At 43.5% G+C, this 25,711-nt stretch overlaps 1 protein-coding gene across 39 annotated transcripts in view; it reads right to left on the reverse strand.

Moving 5' to 3' along the window:
• LOC139561502 (receptor-type tyrosine-protein phosphatase delta-like) overlaps positions 1–25,711 on the reverse strand; it is a 600,941-nt gene that overhangs the window by 159,585 nt on the left and 415,645 nt on the right. For all 39 annotated transcript variants that reach the window (XM_071378643.1, XM_071378677.1, XM_071378668.1 and 36 more), the window contains one exon: positions 7,093–7,263. In XM_071378643.1, the coding sequence (XP_071234744.1) occupies positions 7,093–7,180 (88 nt within the window). In that variant the 5' untranslated portion in view covers positions 7,181–7,263. The remainder of the gene's footprint in view (positions 1–7,092; positions 7,264–25,711) is intronic.

The following is a 25,711-nucleotide window of genomic DNA, read 5'->3' on the forward strand; positions in this document are numbered from 1 at the left end:
AGGCCGAAGCATGGCTCAGCCTCAGGCCTGTTTCATTTAGTTGAGTGCTTTAGGCCTAAGTGATGCTATGTTTCTGTTATTTCTCTAGATTTTTGAGTTTGGTAGAAACGTGTTAAAAAAAGTTTCCTCCACTGAAGGTCCAATAGCCACGATTCGCCACCGTAATGTACTAACATTGATCATCCACATTGATGTACCCACTATTAGAAAACCACAAAACAGTATCCTTTACTCTGTAACAGGAATCATTATTTAACGGTAAAGCACATCCATTCAAGCTAGTGACCAAATCCAATAATCCCAAAGGCTCTATCTATTAATTGCACAGTCACTCTAATGACGTTGCGCAACATCTGCATTGTTACAGGGTGCTCTGGCATACGGAGGGGTTATCCACTTTAGCATATGCCAGCATGCTAAACGCTGTGCCAAGCGTAACCCAGGCATACGCAGAACAGCTGGCATTGTGTTCGGCTCACCGGCTGATCACGGCATCAAAGGCATACTAGAGGGTTCTGTGTGAAACCTGGCCATTTGTGCTCTCTTATTGGGAGCATACAGTTCAAATCAGGCTTTATATTCCATCTTTGACAGACAAACATGCCAAAACCCGAGGTAAAATCTGTCCAAATTCATTTCAATTTAGGTTTGAATTGGGTGTGCATTGTGAATGGGAAAACACAATCCATTTGTATTGTGAAGAGACTTGGTCAGTTGTCAGTCAAGAGGGCACACCATAACCATTTGGCAATTTGGTTTTGTGTTCAGGAGGTTTTGTTCTGTCAATACCTTTTCTCTTGGATTCGAATGCCTCAGAGTGGCTAAATTGCCCCTCCATTATCAAGTCAATGTCTCTTGGAGACGTAAGTGCACTTAAAAATAGCATTAGCGCCCGAGGCTAGCCCTTAATTACGGTATGTGCATCTGAGCATGCACAATGTCTCTGTATTGTAAGAAAAAGTTCAATTTCTTAGCTTTTCTATGTGTATGTGAGGGTCAAGGAGCTTTGGGAATCGGCCTAACCTTTGTATGGTACTCTGACCTTAAGTGGATGGCCAAATTACAGCATTCCATAGCTAGGCTAACAGCATCAAATAACGCACTGCCAGGGGGTTTCTACAAGACAAAGCAGCATTCCCAGCGTAAATGGTCAATGCACCGTGTCCTATGGAGTAATTACATTATAAAGTAACGACATGATTGTGAAGCACAGAGTTTGTAGAGTACAGTACTTCTACTGGAGAAAACTATGATTACTGCTTATCCCTTTATGATAGTGAAGCCCTGGTAGCGGATAGCTTCTCCGAAGGCCACGATAACATTGTGCTTAATTACGTTTCCATTGTCTTGTGATCTGATTGCGTGCGACTGAACCACAGGTTTGTAATTTAACACAGTTGTTGAGGAGGGTTCTGGAGCCTTTGGTGTTTTCTAACTCATATTTGTGCTGTGAACATGGTCACATGGTCAGAGTGGAATGGACTCAATTTAAATCGAATTACCATGCAGGCAAATTAAGCTGTGGAATTTAATTTGAACTGTTGTAAAAATGCTAATTTCAGAACAGCCTGGAAGCCCATATGCAAATATAACACTATTTTACAATAATTCATATTAGGGGAGGCAAGCATAAAACACACAATTTACAACCCCCTGACATCTGGGAATACAGTATCATTAGCCCTAAGTCTAGCTAGGAGGTGCGGCTCAGTGTGCTCACATGAGCCTGTGTGTGTGTGTGTGTGTGTGTGTGTGTGTGTGTGTGTGTGTGTGTGTGTGTGTGTGTGTGTGTGTGTGTGTGTGTGTGTGTGTGTGTGTGTGTGTGTGTGTGTGTGTGTGTGTGTGTGTGTGTGTGTGTGTGTGTGTGTGTGGACTTGTTTAACTATACTTGTGGGGACTACAAGTCTCCACAAGAATAGTAAACCAATGTTTTTTTAGACCAACTGTGGACATTTTGTTAGTCCCCACAAGGTCAAATGCTATTTCTAGGGGATTTAGGGTTATGGTTAGAATTTGTGTTCGGGTTAGAATTAGGTTTAGGGTTAGGGTTAAGAGCTAGGGTTAGTTTTAGAGTTATGAGCTAGGGCTAGGTTTAGGGTTAAGGTTCGGTTTTTGGGTTAAGGTTAGGGTAAGGGTTAGGATTAGTGTTAGCAGTTAGGGAAAATAGTATTTTGAATGGGACTGAATTGTGTGTCCCCACAAGGTTAGTTGTACTATATTGTGTGTGTGTGTTTCTGTGTGTGCATTCTTATGTGTGTGTGTGTGTGTGTGTGTGTGTGTGTGTGTGTGTGTGTGTGTGTGTGTGTGTGTGTGTGTGTGTGTGTGTGTGTGTGTGTGTGTGTGTGTGTGTGTGTGTGTGTGTGTGTGTGTGTGTGTGTGTGTGTCTGTCAGAAGGTCTATGAATGTGTGGCTCTATGGATGAATATAAATTGAGTTAAAAGCATCGAGTTAATGATCATTGACATATACACTCCATAAAAATATGTATAATTTTAGAGAAAAACACCATATCATTCCATAATCTATTCATACACTGACCATGACAGCCATCCGAGTGACACAGTGACGTGGTCGGGCTAGAGCCCTATGATAATGCCCGTGAATAATAACAATATGGGAAAGTCTGTTCCTCACAGTGCACTGAGTAATTATATTGCACATTATGTTCGCCGCAGAGCCGCGCACAATTTGACCTCTGCATGGAAACGCACTAGTCTGTCTCCTGATTCTACTTGAGCCATCAGAACATGGCAAGAGCACTTTCATTTGTTGGTGTAGGACGCAGCCAGCGTAACAAATGTATGTAATTCCCCACGTTATTGTTCTCCCTTTCTCTCTCTCTCTCCCTTCTATTCTCACTCCGCACGCAACGGCTTGAGTGAAGAGAGTAAAAGAAAGAGAGAGGGAGAGATGGACGGTTGAATAAATAGATGGAGAGTATTTGCTTTTCCACTTTCCATGTAGTTAATCAAGGGCTATGCCAGAGGGAAAGATAGAGTGTTCTGCATCCAGAATGGCACCATGTCCCCTTCTTTTGACCAGGGCCCATAGGTGCCATTTGGGGTGCATCCTGTGTGTGTGAAGGACAGCCAGATAGAGTGAGTTTTGGGGACGGAAACGGTTCCAGTGTTTACAGATGTCCGGGGGAGCCCGTCGATACTTATTCCACGCATTAAAAGAGGAGCGTTCACTCCACTGGGATACAACACGCCATCCGTCATTAGTGGAGAGAATCAATTAAACCAGCATTAGGCCCCAGGGTGACTTAGTTTGTATTCCAAATGGCACCCTATTCCCTATATAGTCCATTACTTTTGACTAGGGCCCATAGAGCGATTGATTTAGGAGGGATTTAAAGTAACAAGTCACATATGACCTAAGTAGTTGCTCAATAGACGAACAGGAAAACCCATTCCTACTCTGAAGGAGTGATCTTCGGGAGTGTATCAATGATCAATAATGATCAATAGATCGTCAATATGTGTCTAGCTGCAGTGAGGAAGGTGCCAGATAGTTGTAAGTGCCCAAAGGGAAAAATGGCAGAGGACAAACAAACAAGCACAAAGGCAAAACCATTAGAGACCTCGAACAACCTCCAGGGCTTGTTGTGTTTTGTTTGGTGCTGTTTGTTTGCTAGGAATGCTGGGGAGGCAAACAGTCATTGAATTTAATGTCGCTAGTGAATCACTGAGCTGTTCAGTTCCCTCAAACCCATGACTACGTCACAAATAGCATTCTATTACCTACATAATGCACTACTTTTGACCGAAGCATCTATGGGACCTGGTCAGAATTGCACTATATAGGGACACTAGCGACATTAAATGCAAAGACTGTTTGCCTCCCCAGCATTCCTAGCATACACACATATTGACGATCTATTGATCATTATTGACCATTGATACACTCCCGAAGATCACTCCTTCAGAGTAGGAATGGGTTTCTCTGTTGGTCTATTATGCCATTGTTCAAGCAGAGACACAGCACGGTTGTTTGGCTCCACCACCGGCGTCCCCCCATCTCACGCCAGGGCTCACCAGGGAAAATAATGCCCTCTTTCAATAGTCCCGAGCCCAATTTGCCACATAAACTAAAGTAATAGCCTCAAATCCACATAGGCACAGTCCTATGCCAACAAAAGGCCCTTTCTATCCATGCCTATCCACATGTTAACCAAACAAAGCATTGCCATATAGCATTTGTCCGTGTTAGCATCGTTAGCGCCAAAACCCCAAACCCTCCCTACGTGTGTGCTGTCCTGTCCAGGGACATTTTTTTCCTGCCTTTGCGGGAGAGGTTAGAGCAGCCAGCCGGACATGGGCACACAGGACTGGCTCCGAGGATGGTGCCATCTGTTGAGCAGGCCGAGTCAGCCATTTTCGCCCTCTCACGTGTCTCATATCCTCCACCATATCTCCTCGCCTGCGGGGCTAACACACCCCAGTTGGGCTAACACACTGCACTGACGGAGGGATTCAGCTTCCCTTCTTCCTCTATGGGGTTTCAGAGTGTTAAAGTGAGGTGGTGGGTGGTGGGAGGGGGTTATTCGGTTGGTATTTTGGTCTTTCCTCTCACAGCTAGTGCAGTATTGGGGAGAGTCCTAAGGCTGAGCTGAGCAGCTGAAGTGTTTATGCAGATGCAGTGGCACACTAGAGAGAAAATGGATGCAGTCACCGGCATGGAGCTAACACAGAGGCTCAAAAGCGATGGAGGGAGGGAGGGAGGGAGGGATGGAGAGAGAGAGAGAGAGAGAGAGAGAGAGAGAGAGAGAGAGAGAGAGAGAGAGAGAGAGAGAGAGAGAGAGAGAGAGAGAGAGAGAGAGAGAGAGAGAGAGAGAGAGAGAGAGAGAGAGAGAGAGAGAGAGAGAGAGAGAGAGAGAGAGAGAGAGAGAGAGAGAGAGAGAGAGAGAGAGAGAGAAAGTAAGAAAGAAAGTGAAAGAAAATGAGTGAAAGAAAAAGAGTGAAAGAGGAAGACAGAGAGAAGGAATATACACAATAATGGGTCCATAGCAACAAAGAATAAAGGTGGAGAGAAGAGAGAGCTGAATATAGCTGTTTATATCTGATTATAAACTGGATGGTTCGAGCCCTGAATGCTGATTGGCTGAAAGCCATGGTATATCAGACCATATACTATGGGTATGACAAAACCTTTATTTTTCCTGCTCTAATTACGTTGGTAACCAGTTTATAATAGCAATGTTTGTGGTATATTGCCAAAATACCATGACTAAGGGCTGTATCAAGGCACTCTGCGTTGCGTCATGCTTATGAACAGCCCGTAGCCATGGTATATTGGCCATATACCACACCCCCTCTGGCCTTATTGCTTAAATATAGCAGGATACAGCTGAATATGGCTGGATATAGCTGGATATAGCTAAATATAGCTGGATATAGCTGGATATAGCCAAATATAGCTGGATATAGCTGAAAATAGCTGGATATAGCTGAAAATAGCTGGATATAACTGAATATTGCTGGATATAGCTGGAAATAGCAGGATGTAGCTAAATATAGTTGGATATAGCTGGATATAGCTAAATATAGCTGGATATAGCTGGATATATCTGGATATAGCTGGATATAGCTGGATATAGCAGGATATTGCTGGATATAGCTGGATATAGCAGGATATAGCTGGATATATATGGATATAGCAGGATATAGCAGGATATAGCTGGATATAGCTGGATATAGCAGGATGTAGCTGGATATAGCAGGATGTAGTTGGATATAGCTGAGAGAAGACATAATCTCTGAGCAAATATGTACTACTTCAAATTGGTCTGGATCTCCGTTCTCTTACACCTCAGCTGTGGACACTGGCCTGTCATCCAACCCCCTATCCCCAACCCCCTCTCTCCTCCGTTACTCAGTCATTGCTGGACTACCGTCAACTTCCCTCACGGTCAGTTTGTTTTGGCTTGGAAATGATAAACAAGCACAGCTGTCCAAAGGGCTATCAGATCAGCTGTTAGCACGCAGACAGCAACAGGGAGAGAAGGGAAGGTGGGGATTTAGGGGTTAGGATGGCCAAGTGCATTTGTGGTTGTCTCATGGGTTACATCTGTGCTCAAATTCCCCTGTGGAATGCCCACTGGCGACTCAAGTTTGGATGTCTGGTAGTTGGCTTTCCTTTATTTTCTTTTGCATGACACATTAGTCATAGCACCTAAACTATAAGTGCATGGTGACATAGTCCATGTTCATGGTCTATTCTATTCTAAAAGATTGCTAGTTGTGCTCAATAGAAAGCACATAAAATGCTGCTATGATTAAAAATGGCCAAGTCAATAAAAACCTAGACACACCTGAAGTGACAATTTACTTTTCCATTCATCTCTCTCACTGTGAAATATATGCAGTGGGAGGGGACAATTGAGATGGGAGAGAATGAAACAGATTGCAGCGAACATTTCTCAACCAAAAGTTTTGAGTCTCGCCCATCAATTTCTCTTTTGCTGCTCCCTCGTCTGTGACCTTGGGAGGACGCTCCGCTATTCAAACATATTCAAGCTGAAGAGGGAGATTCCTGCGGTGTGAAGGGTGTAATAAAACTTTTATTCACCTGCACCTGCTTCCTGGAACGTAGTGATTAATGGGAAGCGGTGTTAACCAGGGAAAACGGAGTAGGATAAACTCACTGGAGTCTGAAACCTGTTGTGACACCTCAGTGCTCAGATTTCAACTCCAAACATCCTGTAACTCCAATTCAATGTATTTTTATGGTGATATATGTAGTTATCTCCATATCGGATAAAAATATAGAGGAATGGACTTATGGCCATGGCCTTGTACTCATCAGGGTGTTGGGGGGGGGGGAGAGAGAGAGAGAGAGAGAGAGAGAGAGAGAGAGAGAGAGAGAGAGAGAGAGAGAGAGAGAGAGAGAGAGAGAGAGAGAGAGAGAGAGAGAGAGAGACAGAGAGAGATGGAGAGAGAGAGAGAGAATGCTGTGTTTTGTGTGTGTATAACTGTTAGTGTGTGTATGTGACAATGAGATAAGACCACTTACAAGAGGCATCTCTCGTCCCTACAGTGGCACGAACTGAGGAGAAAGAGAGGACGAGAAGTAACGAAAAGTGACACTTACTTTCGGCGTCGGCGAGAAGGAGGAGCAGACCCAGGACGAGCAGTGCGGGTCTAGCTATGTGCATCATGGGACAGCTTGGCACCAGCATGCTTTGGCAGCCTCAGTGGTGCTGGCTCACAGAGCTCTGTGAGTCAGTCTGGTCTGACTTCTCAGATGCAGGATATTCACAGCCTGCGGGGGGAGAAAGGGAGTGGGGGAGAGAGGGAGGAAAGGAGAGAGGGGAGGGGAAGAGAGTGAGGGCATGAATGAAACAAAGTGGTTTGGCATCTCGTACTTTATCTATCTAGTGCACATTTCTGACATACCCACACAGACTCAGTAGGTTCTGACAGCTAAAGAGGAGAGAGGGTGATGTGCTCGCAGGCTATATTCGGACACTTCGGAACGCATGTTAGTGTGCGCACGTCCACACGCACGTACACAGATGAAAGGGCTCACTAACGCAATTTTATCCTCGCAGCAAGGATTTGCACACATGCTCTAATCAAATTAACTATTTGTTTGTGATCATCACTGTTACATGTCAGACTTTTACATAATTTGCTAAATCATTTACTGATACCATGTGCTATGTAGAATGTTTAAAAAAATAGGTTCTGAGATCCACATACAGAAAACTCACACATTCAACATGCTAGAAGCGGAATCAACATGCTAGAAGCGGAATCCTAACTTGTTAAGCCTACTATATTAACACTAATGGGGAACTAACCCAAACCGTCCCTGGAGAACCATATAGCTGGCCATTCAAGTCATAGCACCTAATGTCTCCTTTCATTCTTTATTGAGCGTATGGTGAGACAGTAACATATTGGTGGATTTCTCTCCAGAGACCAGTGCCATCCATAAACTATGTAGTGACAAAATGCCACCATTGTTCTTAGTACCTTTAAAACCATTCAGCTCCGCCTCATATTTATGCCCGTCTTACACCAGTAGCTGAAGCTTTAATAGCTTTAAGTGTCTCCAAATGGATTAGGACAAAAGAGAACGCAACAAATCTGTACAGTTTGATGGAGTAAGCTAGCGTTAGCCAAACATATACTGTATGCAACCAACACGTCCTTTATCAAGCACTGCTTGAAGTACACATAAAATCTGTATGACCAAGTAGGTTAGGCTTGTGTTCACTCTCATGTTTCGCCACCCCTTCCTTTATCAACATCCGCTATGTGGATGGGGTAATTGATCTGACAGAGCATGATAGCATTAGCAAGTAGCCCACTCGATTCCATGTCATGAATTTGCAAAAGCCAGTGCTTAATCCATAGTGACTGACACGTTTTGGTGGTCATGAATTTCTGTACTCTTCTGGTAGCTAATCCGCTCCATGAGCTCTGGTGACACACAGTGTATTAGCATTAGCATGCTAACCAGTTAGCATGATAGCCAGTTAGCATGATAGCCTAGCATGGGAGGAGGCTATTATCTGAGACAGACGGTGCATTCCAACATACACATTTTCCAAGCAGGTCTGCACAGAGTATATAATGTGGATTTGGTTCCTGAGATGTAAAACACTTTTCCAGGCATTGTAGATATCTAATCAGTGTGTAGATCTGTGCTTAAAATGTGTATTTGGAACGTACCCAAAATGGTTGAACTTGCTTGAGGTACACTGACGCTGAGAGCCTTCACACTTCTTCAGACGGACACATAATTTGACCTCTGACCTCTTAGACAGTTTGACATTTAGCAGAGTATCACCGAATGCTAACTAACAGATAATATTGACCATTAGTGCATTAGCCACACCACAGGCGCAGACAGAGCACTGTTTACCCTCACAAACGCATTAGAGGAATCGCATAATCCTTTTACACACGGGGCTCATTCGTCCGGCTATTTATCTGATGATTTATAAACAAATAAAACATCCAGAAAACCAAAAGTGCAATCAGTGTGGTAGACGATGACAAAGTACCTCATTTCCCTGCTACCCATCTCCCCGCCTCTCTCTCCCCGTTTCTCCCCCTTTTATTCCTTCAGCTGTAGCCTGTAAATGGCAGAAAAGACAGGGAGATAGTGCACCTGTCACACTCTATTTGTGTCGTGGGGAGATAGACGTGACTACCTGTCTCAGAGCGCCGTGAGGCCTGTGGTGGCCGTGAGCGGGGGGCGCGTGGCGAACAGAATCAATTTGAAGCAATCTCAACCTACAGTACGCACCCGCACTCACACACACAATGGCTCACATGCACACACACACACACACATGTACACAAACACACACACTGTCATACACATACAAGCACACACACATAATTTCTGCATGACTAGTATTTATAGTGCATTCTATTCCATAACACTGTTTAAGGATAGGGATATCACTGAAGTGCAATCCATAGTAAGCAACGACAGAAACAGAAAGCTCCTCTAATCAAGGTCGCTGACGTCTTCCCTGACTTTTGCTTTGCATGCGAAATCTGGGTTGATAGCCTTTGAGTTAATTAATGTAGTGTGAATTTCCATAATGACATGACATTAGGAGTCCTCACTATACACAGTACTCAGCAGCCTTCCCTTCCTTTCACTTCCTCCCTCCACTTCCCTCCACATGCTGATACAGACAAACAAAGCCATCTGCATGTTTCGTAAGCACCAACCAGGGGAGAGGGAGGCTGTGCCATCCATGTGAACACAAGCAGCCCTAATGAGAACAAAGTAGCCGACAAATCGATCCTGAAATTGGAACCTAGAACCTAAAAGGGTTCTTTGACTGTCCCCTTACGTGAACCCTTTGAAGAACCCTTTTTGGTTCCAGGTAGAAGAACCCTTTTGAGTTGCAGGTAGAACTCTTTCCACAGAGGTATTTAACCCAAAATAGTTTTACCTGGAACCAAAAAGGGTTTTCCTATGGGGACAGCTGAATAACCTTTCTGGATGTCTTTTTTCTAGTAGTGTACATCAGAATTCCCTGTGTTACCCAAGGCACATTGTTACCTCAAATATTACCTCTGACCATTGTCACCAAAGCTTTCGTTCCGCAACATGGCCGCTCCGTTTCACGTGTCAGTTAAATTTCACACATACAGCGATGCTGATGCTTCCATTGAACATTTATTGCCAAAAAAGAAGAAAAGAAACCAGAACAAATCTTGTCCTTTCTTTCCGAGCCCCTCGGCGGTATTATTGTGTACCTATTCAGCAGTGTTCCGTTCAAAGAGCCGGGTTGTGATAGGATCATGCATTATTAAACAAAAGGCAGACAACAAGCACAATGTTAATTAGAAAATGGGGAGATATTGCCAGGCAATGGAGGAGGAGAGAAATAAAGAAAGAGAGGGAGGGTTGGTGAGTTGTCGTTCTCTCTCCCCTGATTCTTATCACTCCCTGAAAAGGTTGATAGAGGAGGGAGGGAAACAACAGAGAGAGGGATTCTCTGTAGAATGGCTAGCCCGTTTAGTGTCTTCTTCTATTGCATGTGGGAGCTACGTGTCTCAAACAATGACTAGTGATTTATTTCATAGCTTTTTTTATCCTGCTGTATGAAATATCAAACAATGTTTGATAAAAGACACTTGGGCTCATTTTTTTGTTAAAACATCTTGAGATGACTGTTTGATGATCAACAGACGTGAACACATTATTGTAGCATCAGCATCCTTCTCCCTCGATCCCTTTCCCCGCCATGCTGCGGTGGTCTTGACCCTGAAGGCATGCTGTTATAGAAGCAAATTCCATCTAGAATGACACATTCTGTGTTAGCGTGCTAACTTAGCGTGCTAGTATATCCACTATATGACCCAAACTAATGGGAACCAAACCCTAGCATGAGCATTATATTAATGCAACTGTTGAAAAGAAAAAATTGGCATGGGATAAAAACAATACCCCATAACCAACCTTGACTCATCTTTCATGCATGTTGCCTCAGTTTTGCTTCAACACATCAATTGGGTTTCAAGGAGTTCTTTATGTTCATGAATAGCATGCAATGCTTTCCCATCTTATAAAATGGATTACATGGAAACAGTTGTTGTTCTTCCCCCCCAAAAAACAAAGCGGCCACAAAAATACCAAGCCCAACTATTAAGTCAACCCCTTCCTTAATTGTGTGTACACACGCAAAGACAGAACTCTTGCAATGCCACTATATTGGAGCTAAATCAAAGCTTCACACTGTAAGAATGCCGAAGTATTATGCCTCACAGAGCAAAACAAATACGATTTTTAGCCTTTTATTAAATGTTCCCTTTCAATGCCCTGTCATAAACAATGCAGTCATTACATAGTCCAAAACCACAAGTAAAACATGGCAGGTTTCTTAACTCTAGCAAGGTAAAGCTGTGTTTTTAGATGTTTTATACAGTCTCTTGTATCCAGATGCCACGCTAGAGGTAAGAGTCAAACGCTCAAGGACTCTATAATTAAGGCAAAACCGCTGTACCATGGCCGAGCGCTCACCCGCCTATTTCAACCGAGAGGTCAAATGGCATCTCCACAGAGGGCATAGGGTATCGTGTACCCATTCCTCACCCTCCCCACCTACCCATTTCAACAGAAATATGACTTCAATAGAGTTGAGAAAAAGGCTACATGAAAAATGATTCACACCAATTCAACAATAATAATAATAATAAGGTGCCCTCTGGGTTATTGCTATGTGTCATATGATTGGAGTTAAAATGTCTCCCGTTGGAACACTCGACAAAGGCATAACATCCCCTAGCAACCGTCCGCCCACCTGTCAAAAAGGGTGCGGGCTAAGTCAGAGTGGCAGGCCATGAGCTTGGGATGCTGACTGCACTTATTATGCATGACACATGCAGCAGTCTTTTATCTTGCCTCCTTCCACTCATCTATTCATCTCTCTCATTCCAACAAAATCTTCTTCTTCTGTTCTCTGCCTCTCTCGTTCACTCTACTTTCTCTCCCTCTGTCTTTCACTGTCATTCCTCTGCCCTTCTCTGTGTCTTTTCTCTCTCTCACTCGCTCATACCTCCTGTCTCAATCCTGTCGCTGTACTCTGTTTCCTCTCTTTCCATCGCTCCCTCCATCTCTCTCTCACTTTGATTTAGGACTGGTGTCTGGGACGTTTCTCACGCATCGCCCCAGATCAGCGGGCATGTGTAATAACATCCCTCAAGCTAAGCTAAGCTATGCCCTCAAGTGCAGCCTCCACATGAAAGCTTCTGACAAACCGCGGCATAGAGAAACTTATTTACTTCCCCCCCTCCTTCCGACCTCAGTCAAACAAGCCTCCCACGCTCATAAATTACGTTTTCAGAGATGCTCGTCCCACCCGAGTTACTCTGTTGTCTCCATGTTTATTCGAACGTCAGAGGTGTTTGTTTATGCCGTGGCTAGCGGCTAATCGCTAAAGGGCTAACATCAAGCTAGCATCCTCTCTAGCGTACCACTCTTTGTTGTTATGAGTGACGCCTTCCAACATAAGACACTGAGATAAGCTTATTGGGTTCGGGTGACATTTCCTGCGCCAGTAATTGGGTTTAAAAGCACCTGCTGTGTCTGGAAGAAGGAAGCAACGGTGATCTTGTCACTGCATCGTGTCACCAGGTGCGGGTACAGGAAATGCCAAAGCCATTTCACCTTCGCAGCAGGAGTTTGAACTTTGAGAAGCCTCCAAATAAAGTTTCTCTGAAGGGAGATGTGTTTGTTTATCTAATCCCCAAAGGTCACTGACAAAGTAAACCCATAGATATGTCTAAGAGTTGCTTAACTTGTGCAATGTATCTATCTGTGGTTATAGCTCTGTAGGGAGAATTTATGCAGGTTGGCATTTGTGTCATGACTTACCCTGGAGACAGCTCTGCAGAGGGGTCACTAGCTGGCACAGCCACAAAGTCATGAAATCTGATTTTATACCTAATCTTAACCCTAACCTTAAAAACACTGCTAACCCTAATGCCAAACCCTGACCTTAACTTAAGACCATAAAGCTCTTTTTTCCCCCAGGTATTTTTACAATATAGCCAATTTTGACTTTGCAGCTGGCCTATCTAGTTCCGCCTTCAGGGTAAGATTCATGACAATAAACGTCAACCTGCAGAGTTTAGATAAATACAACAGTTTTAACAAGCTGGTGTTTGCCCATATAGCTGCAAGAAAAACTAACAATGGAACAGAGGCCAATATATACTGTATATTCTCACTTTACTATAATGATCCTATGTGACAGTCTAGCACTGTCTCCCTCCCTCCTCTTCTTCCTTTATCTAGCACATTTTCCCTGTGCCTCTTACCTTGTCTATTTCACTTTCTTTCTCTCCTACCCACAGTAAAACACATCTCGTTCTTCTTTAACCCTTCCCTCGCTCTTTCTCTCTCCCTGCATCTCTCTCTCCCTGCATCTATCTCTCCCCGCACCTCCTCTAGTCCGTTATCCCCGTCTCACAGCAGCTGTTAGGTTCAGATGGATGGTCCCCCAGTACACGACCTTGACCACCAGACTGGTGAGTGATTATCCCAGTGCCCTGTTGGGCTGCTCCCCTGCACACTGGCATACAGAGTCAAACACACACACACAAAGGCCATGCGCGCACGCACGCACGCACGCACGCACGCACACGCACACGCACACACACACACACACACACACACACACACACACACACACACACACACACACACACACACAGTTACCCAGAACCTAAGCTCCAGGGGTAAGCATCAGGGACACTAGGGGGGAATAACATCACCACAACACTCTACATCTGTGACTGCTTGTTTGTATTTCTGCTGACCTTGATTACATTGGCCAACACGTGGTTAATTCAATCATATAGAAAACTTGAATGCCTCTGAGGGCTCCCCCATGCACTTGAGGGGCCACGAGTTTGTGTGCTGTCTCGATGCTGACGATTTAGAAGTGCATAGTGTGTCGTGCTCGTGTCGCCGCCGTCCACTGAAGGACACTTCTGTATGAGTGCCGTGTTTCACGTAGAAAGAAACTCATTACCGTGTAAATGTGCTGCATTCAAGTGCCCATTGTGTGAGAGGGAGAAAACAGTAGACTCAGCAGCCGCCAACCTGGAAACAGTGCGATTCAATTTACGCCGCATGAACAAGAAAACAGGGGAGAGGGAGGAGATGGAGGGAAAGAGAATGGTAAAGAGGGAGCTGAGAAGGAGGGAGCAGGCAGAGAGAGTGGGGTGGGAATAGAGAGAGAGAGAGAGAGAGAGAGAGCCTCGCTGCTAGCTTTTCCCCTGCTCTGTCTGTGCTTGTGCCAAAGTGAGAGAGAGAGAGGTGGAGAGTGGTGGAATGAGACTGAGAGGGAGAGGAGGACAACAGAGAGCGGAGGGTGGAGAGTGGGGGAACGAGACTGAGAGGGAGATGAGGACAACAGAGAGCGGAGGGTGGAGAGTGGTGGAATGAGACTGAGAGGGAGAGGAAGACAACAGAGAGCGGAGGGTGGAGAGTGGTGGAATGAGACTGAGAGGGAGAAGAGGACAACAGAGAGCGGAGAGTGGAGAGTGGTGGAATGAGACTGAGAGGGAGAGGAGGACAACAGAGAGCGGAGGGAGGAGAGTGGTGGAATGAGACTGAGAGGGAGAGGAGGACAACAGAGAGCGGAGGGTGGAGAGTGGTGGAATGAGACTGAGAGGGAGAGGAGGACAACAGAGAGTGGAGGGTGGATAGTGGTGGAATGAGACTGAGAGGGAGAGGAGGACAACAGAGAGAGGAGGGTGGAGAGTGGTGGAATGAGACTGAGAGGGAGATGAGGACAACAGAGAGCGGAGGGAGGAGAGTGGTGGAATGAGACTGAGAGGGAGAGGAGGACACCAGAGAGTGGAGGGTGGAGAGTGGTGGAATGAGACTGAGAGGGAGAGGAGGACAACAGAGAGTGGAGAGTGGTGGAATGAGACTGAGAGGGAGAGGAGGACAACCTAGAGCGGAGGGTGGAGAGTGGTGGAATGAGACTGAGAGGGAGAGGAAGACAACAGAGAGCGGAGGGTGGAGAGTGGGGGAATGAGACTGAGAGGGAGAGGAGGACAACAGAGAGCGGAGGGAGGAGAGTGGTGGAATGAGACTGAGAGGGAGAGGAGGACAACAGAGAGAGGAGGGTGGAGAGTGGTGGAATGAGACTGAGAGGGAGAGGAGGGCAACAGAGAGCGGAGGGTGGAGAGTGGTGGAATGAGACTGAGAGGGAGAGGAGGACAACAGAGAGAGGAGGAGGGAGAGTGGTGGAATGAGACTGAGAGGGAGATGAGGACAACAGAGAGCGGAGGGAGGAGAGTGGTGGAATGAGACTGAGAGGGAGAGGAGGACAACAGAGGGCGGAGGGTGGAGAGTGGTGGAATGAGACTGAGAGGGAGAGGAAGACAACAGAGAGCGGAGGGTGGAGAGTGGTGGAATGAGACTGAGAGGGAGAGGAGGACAACAGAGAGTGGAGGGTGGAGAGTGGTGGAATGAGACTGAGAGGGAGAGGAGGACAACAGAGAGTGGAGAGTGGAGAGTGGTGGAATGAGACTGGGAGGGAGAGGAGGACAACAGAGAGCGGAGGGAGGAGAGTGGTGGAATGAGACTGAGAGGGAGAGGAAGACAACATAGAGTGGAGGGTGGAGAGTGGTGGAATGAGACTGAGAGGGAGAGGAAGACAACAGAGAGCGGAGGGTGGAGAGTGGTGGAATGAGACTGAGAGGGAGAGGAGGACAACAGAGATTCAGAGGGTGGAGAGTGGTGGAATGAGACTGAGAGGGAGAGGAAGACAACATAGAGTGGAGGGTGGAGAGTGGTGGAATGAGACTGAGAGGGAGAGGAAGACAACATAGAGTGGAGGGTGGAGAGTGGTGGAATGAGACTGAGAGGGAGAGGAAGACAACAGAGAGCGGAGGGTGGAGAGTGGTGGAATGAGACTGAGAGGGAGAGGAGGACAACAGAGATTCGGAGGGTGGAGAGTGGTGGAATGAGACTGAGAGGAAGAGGAGGGCAACAGAGAGCGGAGGGTGGAGAGTCCTAGGCACACTAGAGCAGTCTGGAAGTGTCGTTTTCCGGAGGGGGTGATGACGGGTTGGAAAAATCTGCGATGGTTGGAGTACGAGAACGTGTATGGGCTTCAAGATCCTCTGTTTCCTGCAACATGCATGTATACACAATCTCTCGTTCTCTCTCTCTGTGTCACACACACACACACAGTCGCTGCACCATACGCTCCGGGCATCTTGACATCTACCCCCCACCCAGCCACGGTCTGTGGGAGGATGAATAATATCACTTCCGAGAGAGGAGAGAGGGAGGAAGGGAGAGAGAGGGAGGGAAATAGAGAAAGTAAGAGAGAAAAGGATGAGGAGGGAGAGAGAAGACAGAGAGAGAGGATGGAAAGAAAGAGAGGAAGATAGAGAGAGAAAAAGAGGGAGAGTGGATGGAGAGAGAGACACAGAGCACAAAGAGAGAGGGGGGGGGGAGCATGAGCAGTAGAGAGACCATTCCCACCCCCCTGCCCCTGCTCTCATGCAGTTTTATAGAAAAGACAGAGGCCATGAGAGTAGGAGTGTTCCCCTGAATAGACAAAACAGCACTCCTCTGTGACTAGCGTGGCAGAAATCAACTGTAAAACCACTGCAATTGCATGAGTTCCTACTTCATAGACCAGACCCTAACTCCCAAATCAGTTTTCATAGGAACACAACAAATCACTCCTTTTCTCCCATACAACCAGTTCACCGTTCATCACTTTGAATATCAAGGTATTTTGCCACAGTGACATTTTAGCCGCATTTGTACCAAAGCCGGGGGTTGCTTTAGATATGAAAATGCATTAGTTAAGCATACACGGAGGATGTAAAGAAAAGCCTACGGTGTACACGCAGCTCTCGAGGGCAATGTCGTTATTAAAATGCTAAAGTCTCTCCCATTTTCTAAGCATTAATTTACGTGATATACCCTGAGATAAATGTAACGGTACATTATATGCGCGGGAGCTTTTGAACTATGGCAGGGAGGGTGTATCCCTCAACCCATATCCCCTCAATTAGCTTTAGCATAAATCTGTATCGTATTATACCTTTAGCGGCATGGCTAATGTTTCTACCTCCCACAAGCCCACATGATAGGTCATTTCATTTCACGTTGTACCGGCAGCTCTTGACCTGATTCAAAGTTGTGTGTTTTGCACGTTTATGCACGTTGTTTCGTGCCCAGCTCCCAAGAGACTAGAGACGCACGGGTATCGGTCTATTGGACGCCACATGGCTACCCAGTCTGGCTTGACGTGAGTATAAAGGGGATTATGACTGCTCATGTTTTGTCATGAATTATATTCGATTTTTTTTTTTAAACACACACACAGCAGAAGTCTGTAACTGACACAACTGACCTATTAGCAAAACACAAGCTTATCAGAGTGCGTTATGTGAGAGAGCTGCCAAGATGGCTGTTGACTGGGCATCAAATATTACCACACATATTAGGCAACTTTGTTGAATAAGGAAAAGAGCAATGAAGCCGTGTTGCTCCTTTTGCTCGCTTCAAAGAACATCCTAGGAGGCGTTGAAACGTACTTGAAAAGTTCTACTATTTTACCGGTGGCGGATTTTGCAGGACTCATTTGTTCAGAAATATCCTTTGATGTGTATTTTAGCGAGTCATTTCAATAAAAAACACTATATTTATGGATGATTTTAGACCTCATTTGAACAAATGTTAGCTACAGTTCCCACAGACTGTGGGAGTGAAATGTGCTTTCTTAACGTGCGGACCTAGTGCTACACACATTGCCGTAAGGACTGAACACAGGACTGAACACAGGACTGAACACAGGCAGGAGTGAACAACTGTCAACAGTGACCTAATCTGTTATACAACGGTCTACGTTAGCAAGAATCAAGAATACCTCAATTCAATGCTAAGTCCATTTAACTGATGGCCTATTGTTGTACTAGAACACAACACTGGTTTTATGACTTTCAAAATGACTGAATAAGACCCTTTCTTCTGCCCCAGTTTTGAGATGAAATTAAATCAAATCTCAGTTCGCCTCGCAGAGCCAAATAAATGCCAGCAAGGAAGCAATTTGACCCACTACCTCTTCTCCCAGTGCATTTCCAACGACAATGTACAGATCTACTTTAAAAGCACATTTCTGTCTCTATTACTTTAAATCATTTTAGATGGAGGCTGTGGTTGTCCCCGTACCAGTTTGATGTTTGTTTTGATAGTTTTCACCCTGATTAATATAGGCATATGTCTCCAGCTTATGAAAACAAGATAAGCCCTACCAATTTTTATCTTCCCAGTCACATTTGCAAAAACAGCACATTTGAAATGAACGTTTGATAAGTGCCTATTCCTACACTGGCATTTCTCCATTTACCAGAGAAACGCTGGCTGTTAGCTTATTTTTTTCTCACTTGGACATAGATTGTGAGACTGTAGTGTATATTCAATATGCAAATGTGAACATTTGATTAACTCCCTCAAAAGACCTACAACTACAGGAATAATGCCAATTTTTCACACACACACACACACACACACACACACACACACACACACACACACACACACACACACACACACACACACACACACACACACACACACACACACACACACACACACACACACACACAAACAGAGGCAGACAAACAAACACACACACACAGACAAACAAACACACACATAGACAAACACACACACACACATACAAACAAACACACACAGAGACAAACAAACACACACACAGACAAACAAACACACACATAGACAAGTCTGCACTGTCACGACACCAGCATTTTGACTCCGATACCGATACCAGGTGAAATATTAGATTTTTGTATGCATTAATTATAGCAATTATACAATATAATTATAGAATATTATATACTTTTTTTAACCAATCTAACTACATAACAACATAATGGGAATAATTTATTTGAATGGTAAATCTCTAGTCTATTGATACTGGTTAAATCAACATGTAGCCTAGGCCTCCTCACGAGTTAAATGCATGCACACACCCACAAAACATTCTGGTACTGAACCGTTTTCCTGTTCTAGTATAAAACAATTACCGAAGTTTCGATATACCGAGCAACACTAAGTGCATCATCCCAACTAGCAGAGCGTCCTTTCCAAGAGTTTAAATGACCATTAACCAACTGTTTACATCTTGTCATTAACATGGCTGCCTGTGACAAAGGTGCCAAAGTGGCATCTGAAGCTCCCATTGGTAGAGCCCGGATCCACCTTACCCGCCCAAGTGACATCTGAAGAGAGATAGGAACCATGAATAGAGGATTAGCTACTGCATAATTACTTATTTAAAGATCCTAATTAAGAATTTCATTTAGAGTCGCTGCCAGTGAGATTCTGCCACTGAGGTACTACAGGGAAAAGGTGTGTTTGTGTGTAAGTGAGTGTGTGTGTGTGTGTGTGTGTGTGTGTGTGTTTATGGTACATTGATGTCGTTTAGCAGATGCTCTTTTTCAGAGAAGCTAACAAGGACTACAACATATAGTACAGTAGGCCTGCTAGGGACACATAACATCTCGAATTACTTCAATGATTCATGTATGACCCTTTTGTGATGAGACATACATATGTATTATCTAAATTTGATCACTCTTTTGTTGATGATCATGTTCCTGTGCCGCAGGAAATGCAGATGAGCTTGGTGATTTGAATAAATTCACTGAAAACCCCAACTAAAACAAGGTTAAATTAACAGTATTGCACTTTTCATGTCGCCTCATTTTGAAACGCTAATAGCCTAACCACAAATCAAGCAACATTACGGACTAAACGTTCAAATCTTGTTGCTGCAGGATTATTTTGCTTCGACAATACAGGTCAATTTAAGATCCTACATCTGTACTGTTACGTTTACGATAAGGGGCATCATTAAAGGTCATGGTGGTAACCAGTGTGGGATGTGTCTGTAATTACCAGCTGTGGTTCAATCGCCTAATATCATCCACCTACAAAATGCACTCATAAGACAATGCCAACCATTCCAAAAGGTTACTACACAATTCATAACTTTGCTCACAAACTGTCAGAACTCGCTTGTCTCTTGTCAGACTGCGGGCAAACGCTGAAATTAATTAGCTATACATTCTCTTTCTCATAATGCAGCCCAGCATCGTGATGTATTGCCTTTCAACTTCTCCTTTTGTTTCATGTACGGGAAGGCATTGTTGTGTGTGTGGTAACGCCTCACTAAACCCCTGCTGTTTAGTCGGTTGTAATTAGCCGAGGAAAGTTGCACTTGTGCTAATGCCATGCAAATGATGCTCTACTTTTATGATTGAAATGCTGCTTCTTTCACCTGCATGTTTGTTTGGAGTATTGTTAGACTGCGATACTGTATAAACAGTATTGGTCACAGATAACTTTTTTTTAAAGTAGGGGCGTGGATCAGAAACCAGTCAGTATCTGGTGTGACCACTATTTGCCTCAAGGAGAGCAACACATCTCCTTCGCATAGAGTTGATCAGGCTGTTGATTGTGGCCTGTTGAATGTTGTACCACTCCTCTTCAGTGGCTGTGCCAAGTTGCTGGATATTGGCGGGAACTGGAAGACGCTGCCGTACGCATCGATCCAGAGCAACCCACACATGCTCAATGAGTGACATGTCTGGTGAGTATGCAGGCCATAGAAGAACTGGGACATTTTCAGCTTCCAGGAATTATGTACAGATCCTTACAATATGGGGCTGTGCATTATCATTCTGAAACATGAGGTGATGGCGGCAGACGAACGGCACGACAATGGGCCTCAGGATCTCGTCGCGGTGCAATTGGGTTTGTTGTCCGTAGCTTATGCCTGCCAATACCATAACCCCACAGCCATCATGGGGCACGTTGACATCAGCACACTTTTATTTCAGCACATGAAACATGGGACCAACACTTCACATGCTGCCTTTATGTTTTTGTTCAGTGTAGTTAGACAAAGACACCACAGAGAAGGTTTGGAGCTACTGTGTGGAGTGTCAGTCATACTGTATAGCATTGTTGTTGGAAGCTGGGAGAAGTCAAAACATTTTCCCTCTGCTGTTGAAATGAAGTGATTCCAATACGGGAAACTGCGTATACACATCATTTTACAGCGTCCCTGACAATTCCTTCAACCCCAGACAAAAAAAAAGAGCAAGCGAGCTAATGACGCTAGCATTGTCAGCCATCAAAGTTATCCTTTTATCTCTCGCTCTGAGTGTCAGGCACATCCATTTCCAGCGCTGCAACCAAAACAAATGTGTCAGACAAGGGAGGGAGAAACAAGAGGAAATGTATATTTTTTGTTATCTCTTGAACAGGAGCAATGATAACACAATTATTGGACGTGATGGCTGGCCTCTGAAGCTTGATCTGATGTGTTTCTTCGGGGTGGAGTTGAGATTGTAAAACCGCAATCTTTACCTGCACATCAAAAACAGCTTTTATCTGCAGAATCGCTAACATCCAAAAAGTCATTGTGACAGCTCAAAAAAGGTTGTGGACAAAGTCAATTGAGGATGCTATAGTTGTCATTTATCCAAAAGGTTGAGTGTGGTGGAATACATTGTTCCAGACCCTCATTCACTCCACACCAGTAAAACGGTAAGATTCACAATCATAAAGAACACCAAAAATGGCAAACTTTTACTCTACCTCTCTCTTCTTTCAAAAGAATTACAAACAGTTGATACCAACTGGCAGTTAAGACGGTTGACACAGTTAGACCCGGGACAGGTATACATACAGAGGCCTCTGAGAGAATGGCTGGGTAAGGAGAGGTACAGTGAGAGAATGCTTGAGCCCCTGATCTTTCCACTGTAGTCGTATCATTGGGGGAGAATACACAGTCTGCAGTTTGCTGATGAACAATTTGACCTGATTTCAGGCCTGGCTACCCGCATGTCCCTCCACTAAAGATCCTCAGTCTTTCTCTCTCTCCCTATCTATCTCTCTGGGACTACCAGAAAAAGAGATATCTCAGGGTGGACAGTCAGGGCATTGGCCAGTCGCTGGCAGTTAGCCTGCGTGTGATTGAGGTGTCACTAACTTGCAGCAGCATTGGGGAAACAGGAGCTACTCGGAATGGCTTGGGGCTGCTAGCAGATGCTAACTGCTACTACGACTAAACTGTCCCTCCTCCTGGGGATTCATAAAAATTCAACGATGGGGACTGGTATTGAGAAGATGCCAAGGTGCTCAAGGGCATAGTGACACTCTGATTTCACACGTTTTGGATGAAGTCCTTGCACCCTGTTGGCCACAACAAAGAATAGGCCAAATAAATGAAGGGCGAGACCCAAACAAGCATGCAAGCAGTATGTGCAGTGTGTGTTCCATTGCACAATTAAAGGTGAGAGGTGAAAACTGGGAACGGAACCTAATCAAACTCAACACGCCTTTGCCTTTTGAGGTTGCGAAACATGGTGTGTTGACGAAGGAGCAGTTAAACAGCGAAGTCAGACACCATAACAGTTCAACAAATCTGATATCCCTCTTGGGTATATTTGACCTTTTGCTAGTCAGATATGTTCCTCACAGATCACAAAAGCTCCAGAAAATGCCTTCTTTTGTCAAAGTACCATTCTCCTCACCTGTTGAGAAAAAAACGGTCTCAGTTTGCACTTGACAAGCTGTCTATCACCCATCTGACCTTAAACATCAGAAACAAACTGTCCCAATGGCGCCTGTGGCTCAACTGATGACTGTACGGCAACAAAGTGTCTGAAACATTCACCTCTGCCTCATTTCTCCTGCTAGCTCTCGCTTCCTTTTTTTTCTCGGTGTGAGAGACAAATAATGGTTCATCTCTTCACATCAAAGGTGGTTTTCTCGCCACACGGAAATGCCTGACTGGGTGCCGTCTGTTTGTTTGGGGGAGGAGCCAGTCTTATCCTGATCTCTGGCTTTAAACTTTGCTGACTAACTCCTTCGCCTTTGTTGTTCTTACAAGGAGCTTGGCAAGGTGACAATAAGCTTCAAAGGGCTGAAATGTATTCATGCACATAAATGGCAGATTGGCAAGGAGAACGCAGGCTCCATAATCTCTAAACAGGGGAAGAACAGAACTCTTTGTGCCTGTTTGTGTGTGCATGTGCGTGTTTACACCTGTGTGTATGTGTGTGTTTGTAAACGCCTGTGTGTTTTCATGGGTGTGTGTGTGTGTGTGTGTGTGTGTGTGTGTGTGTGTGTGTGTGTGTGTGTGTGTGTGTGTGTGTGTGTGTGTGTGTGTGTGTGTGAGTGTGTGTGTGTGTGTGTGTGTGTATATTGCTGATTATAACATAAGCCCCTCCAACCCATTGCTTTGAATGCTTGGCTATGACATAGATTGTCCTGTAATGGCCACAAGACTGAGGGCTTCACCTGTAATTGGCTAGAGGCTATGACGTTTACTTTTGTGTATAGCGGGCAAATACCAGGGGAGGAGTGTGTGTTGTAATGCTGACGTTGCAACAGAGTGTTCCTATGATGTCATTTTGAGGTGATAACCTTAAAATAGTTTTATTTTCTATCTGCTATCATTAAATGCCATCACAACCAAAGGCTACTCTCTGATTGTACATTTTAAAGCAATGCATAGGGAAGGCCTATTCCTGGCAAATGACAATTCAATTCAAAACAGGGTCAATTTTAAGCAATCATAAAGTTGCATTCGCAATCATATACACTAAAACTGGACAGGACCGGACCATTTTGAATGTCACATGAAATCCATAATATCCATAACACAATGATGTATCCATAACATAAGGATGTATCCATAATATCATAACATACTGATGTAACCATAATATCCATAACATAACGATGTATCCATAATATCCATAACATACTGATATATCCATAATATCACGATGTATCCATAATATCATAACATACTGATGTAACCATAATATCCATAACATAACGATGTATCCATAATATCCATAACATACTGATGTATCCATAATATCACGATGTATCCATAATATCCATAACATAACAATGTATCCATAATATCCATAACATAACGATGTATCCATAATATCCATAACATACTGATGTATCCATAATATCACAATGTATCCATAATATCCATAACATAACGATGTATCCATAATATCACGATGTATCCATAATATCAATAACATAACGATGTATCCATAATATCCATAACATACTGATGTATCCATAATATCACGATGTATCCATAATATCCATAACATAACAATGTATCCATAATATCCATAACATAACGATGTATCCATAATATCCATAACATAACGATGTATCCATAATATCCATAACATACTGATGTATCCATAATATCACAATGTATCCATAATATCCATAACATAACGATGTATCCATAATATCAATAACATAACGATGTATCCATAATATCCATAACATACTGATGTATCCATAATATCACGATGTATCCATAATATCCATAATAACGATGTATCCATAATATCCACAACATAAGGATGTTTCCATAATATTTATAACATAAGGATGTATCCATAATATCCATAACATAACGATGTATCCATAATATCACGATGTTTCCATAATATCCATGACATACTGATGTATCCATAATATCCATAACATAAGGATGTTTCCATAATATCCATAACATAACAATGTATCCATAATATCCATAACATAATGATGTATCCATAATATCCATAACATAACGATGTATCCATAATATCCATGACATACTGATGTATCCATAATATCCATAACATAACGATGTATCCATAATATCCATAACATAACGATGTATCCATAATATCCATGACATACTGATGTATCCATAATATCCATAACATAACGATGTATCCATAATATCCATAACATACTGATTTAACCATAATATCCATAACATAACGATGTATCCATAACATAATGATGTATCCATAATATCCATAACATAACGATGTATCCATAATATCCATAACATAATGATGTATCCATAATATCCATAACATAACGATGTATCCATAATATCCATAACATAACGATGTATCCATAACATAATGATGTATCCATAATATCCATAACATAACGATGTATCCATAATATCCATAACATAAAGATGTATCCATAATATCCATAACATACTGATGTTTCCATAATATCCATAACATAACGATGTATCCATAATATCCATAACATACTGATGTTTCCATAATATCCATAACATAATGATGTATCCATAATATCCATAACAAAATGATGTATCCATAATATCCATAACATAACGATGTATCCATAATATCCATAACATAATGATTTAACCATAATATCCATAACATAACGATGTATCCATAACATAATGATGTATCCATAATATCCATAACATAACGATGTATCCATAATATCCATAACATACTGATGTTTCCATAATATCCATAACATAATGATGTAGCCATAATATCCATAACATAACGATGTATCCATAATATCACAATGTATCCATAATATCCATAACATAACGATGTATCCATAATATCCATAACATAACGATGTATCCATAATATCACAATGTATCCATAATATCCATAACATAACGATGTATCCATAATATCCATAACATACTGATGTTTCCATAATATCCATAACATAATGATGTATCCATAATATCCATAACATAATGATGTATCCATAATATCCATAACATAACGATGTATCCATAACATCCATAGTCCACATGTTCCTGTCAGGGATC

This window comes from Salvelinus alpinus, chromosome 31 (assembly GCF_045679555.1).
Source record: "Salvelinus alpinus chromosome 31, SLU_Salpinus.1, whole genome shotgun sequence".
Lineage (NCBI taxonomy): Eukaryota > Metazoa > Chordata > Actinopteri > Salmoniformes > Salmonidae > Salvelinus > Salvelinus alpinus.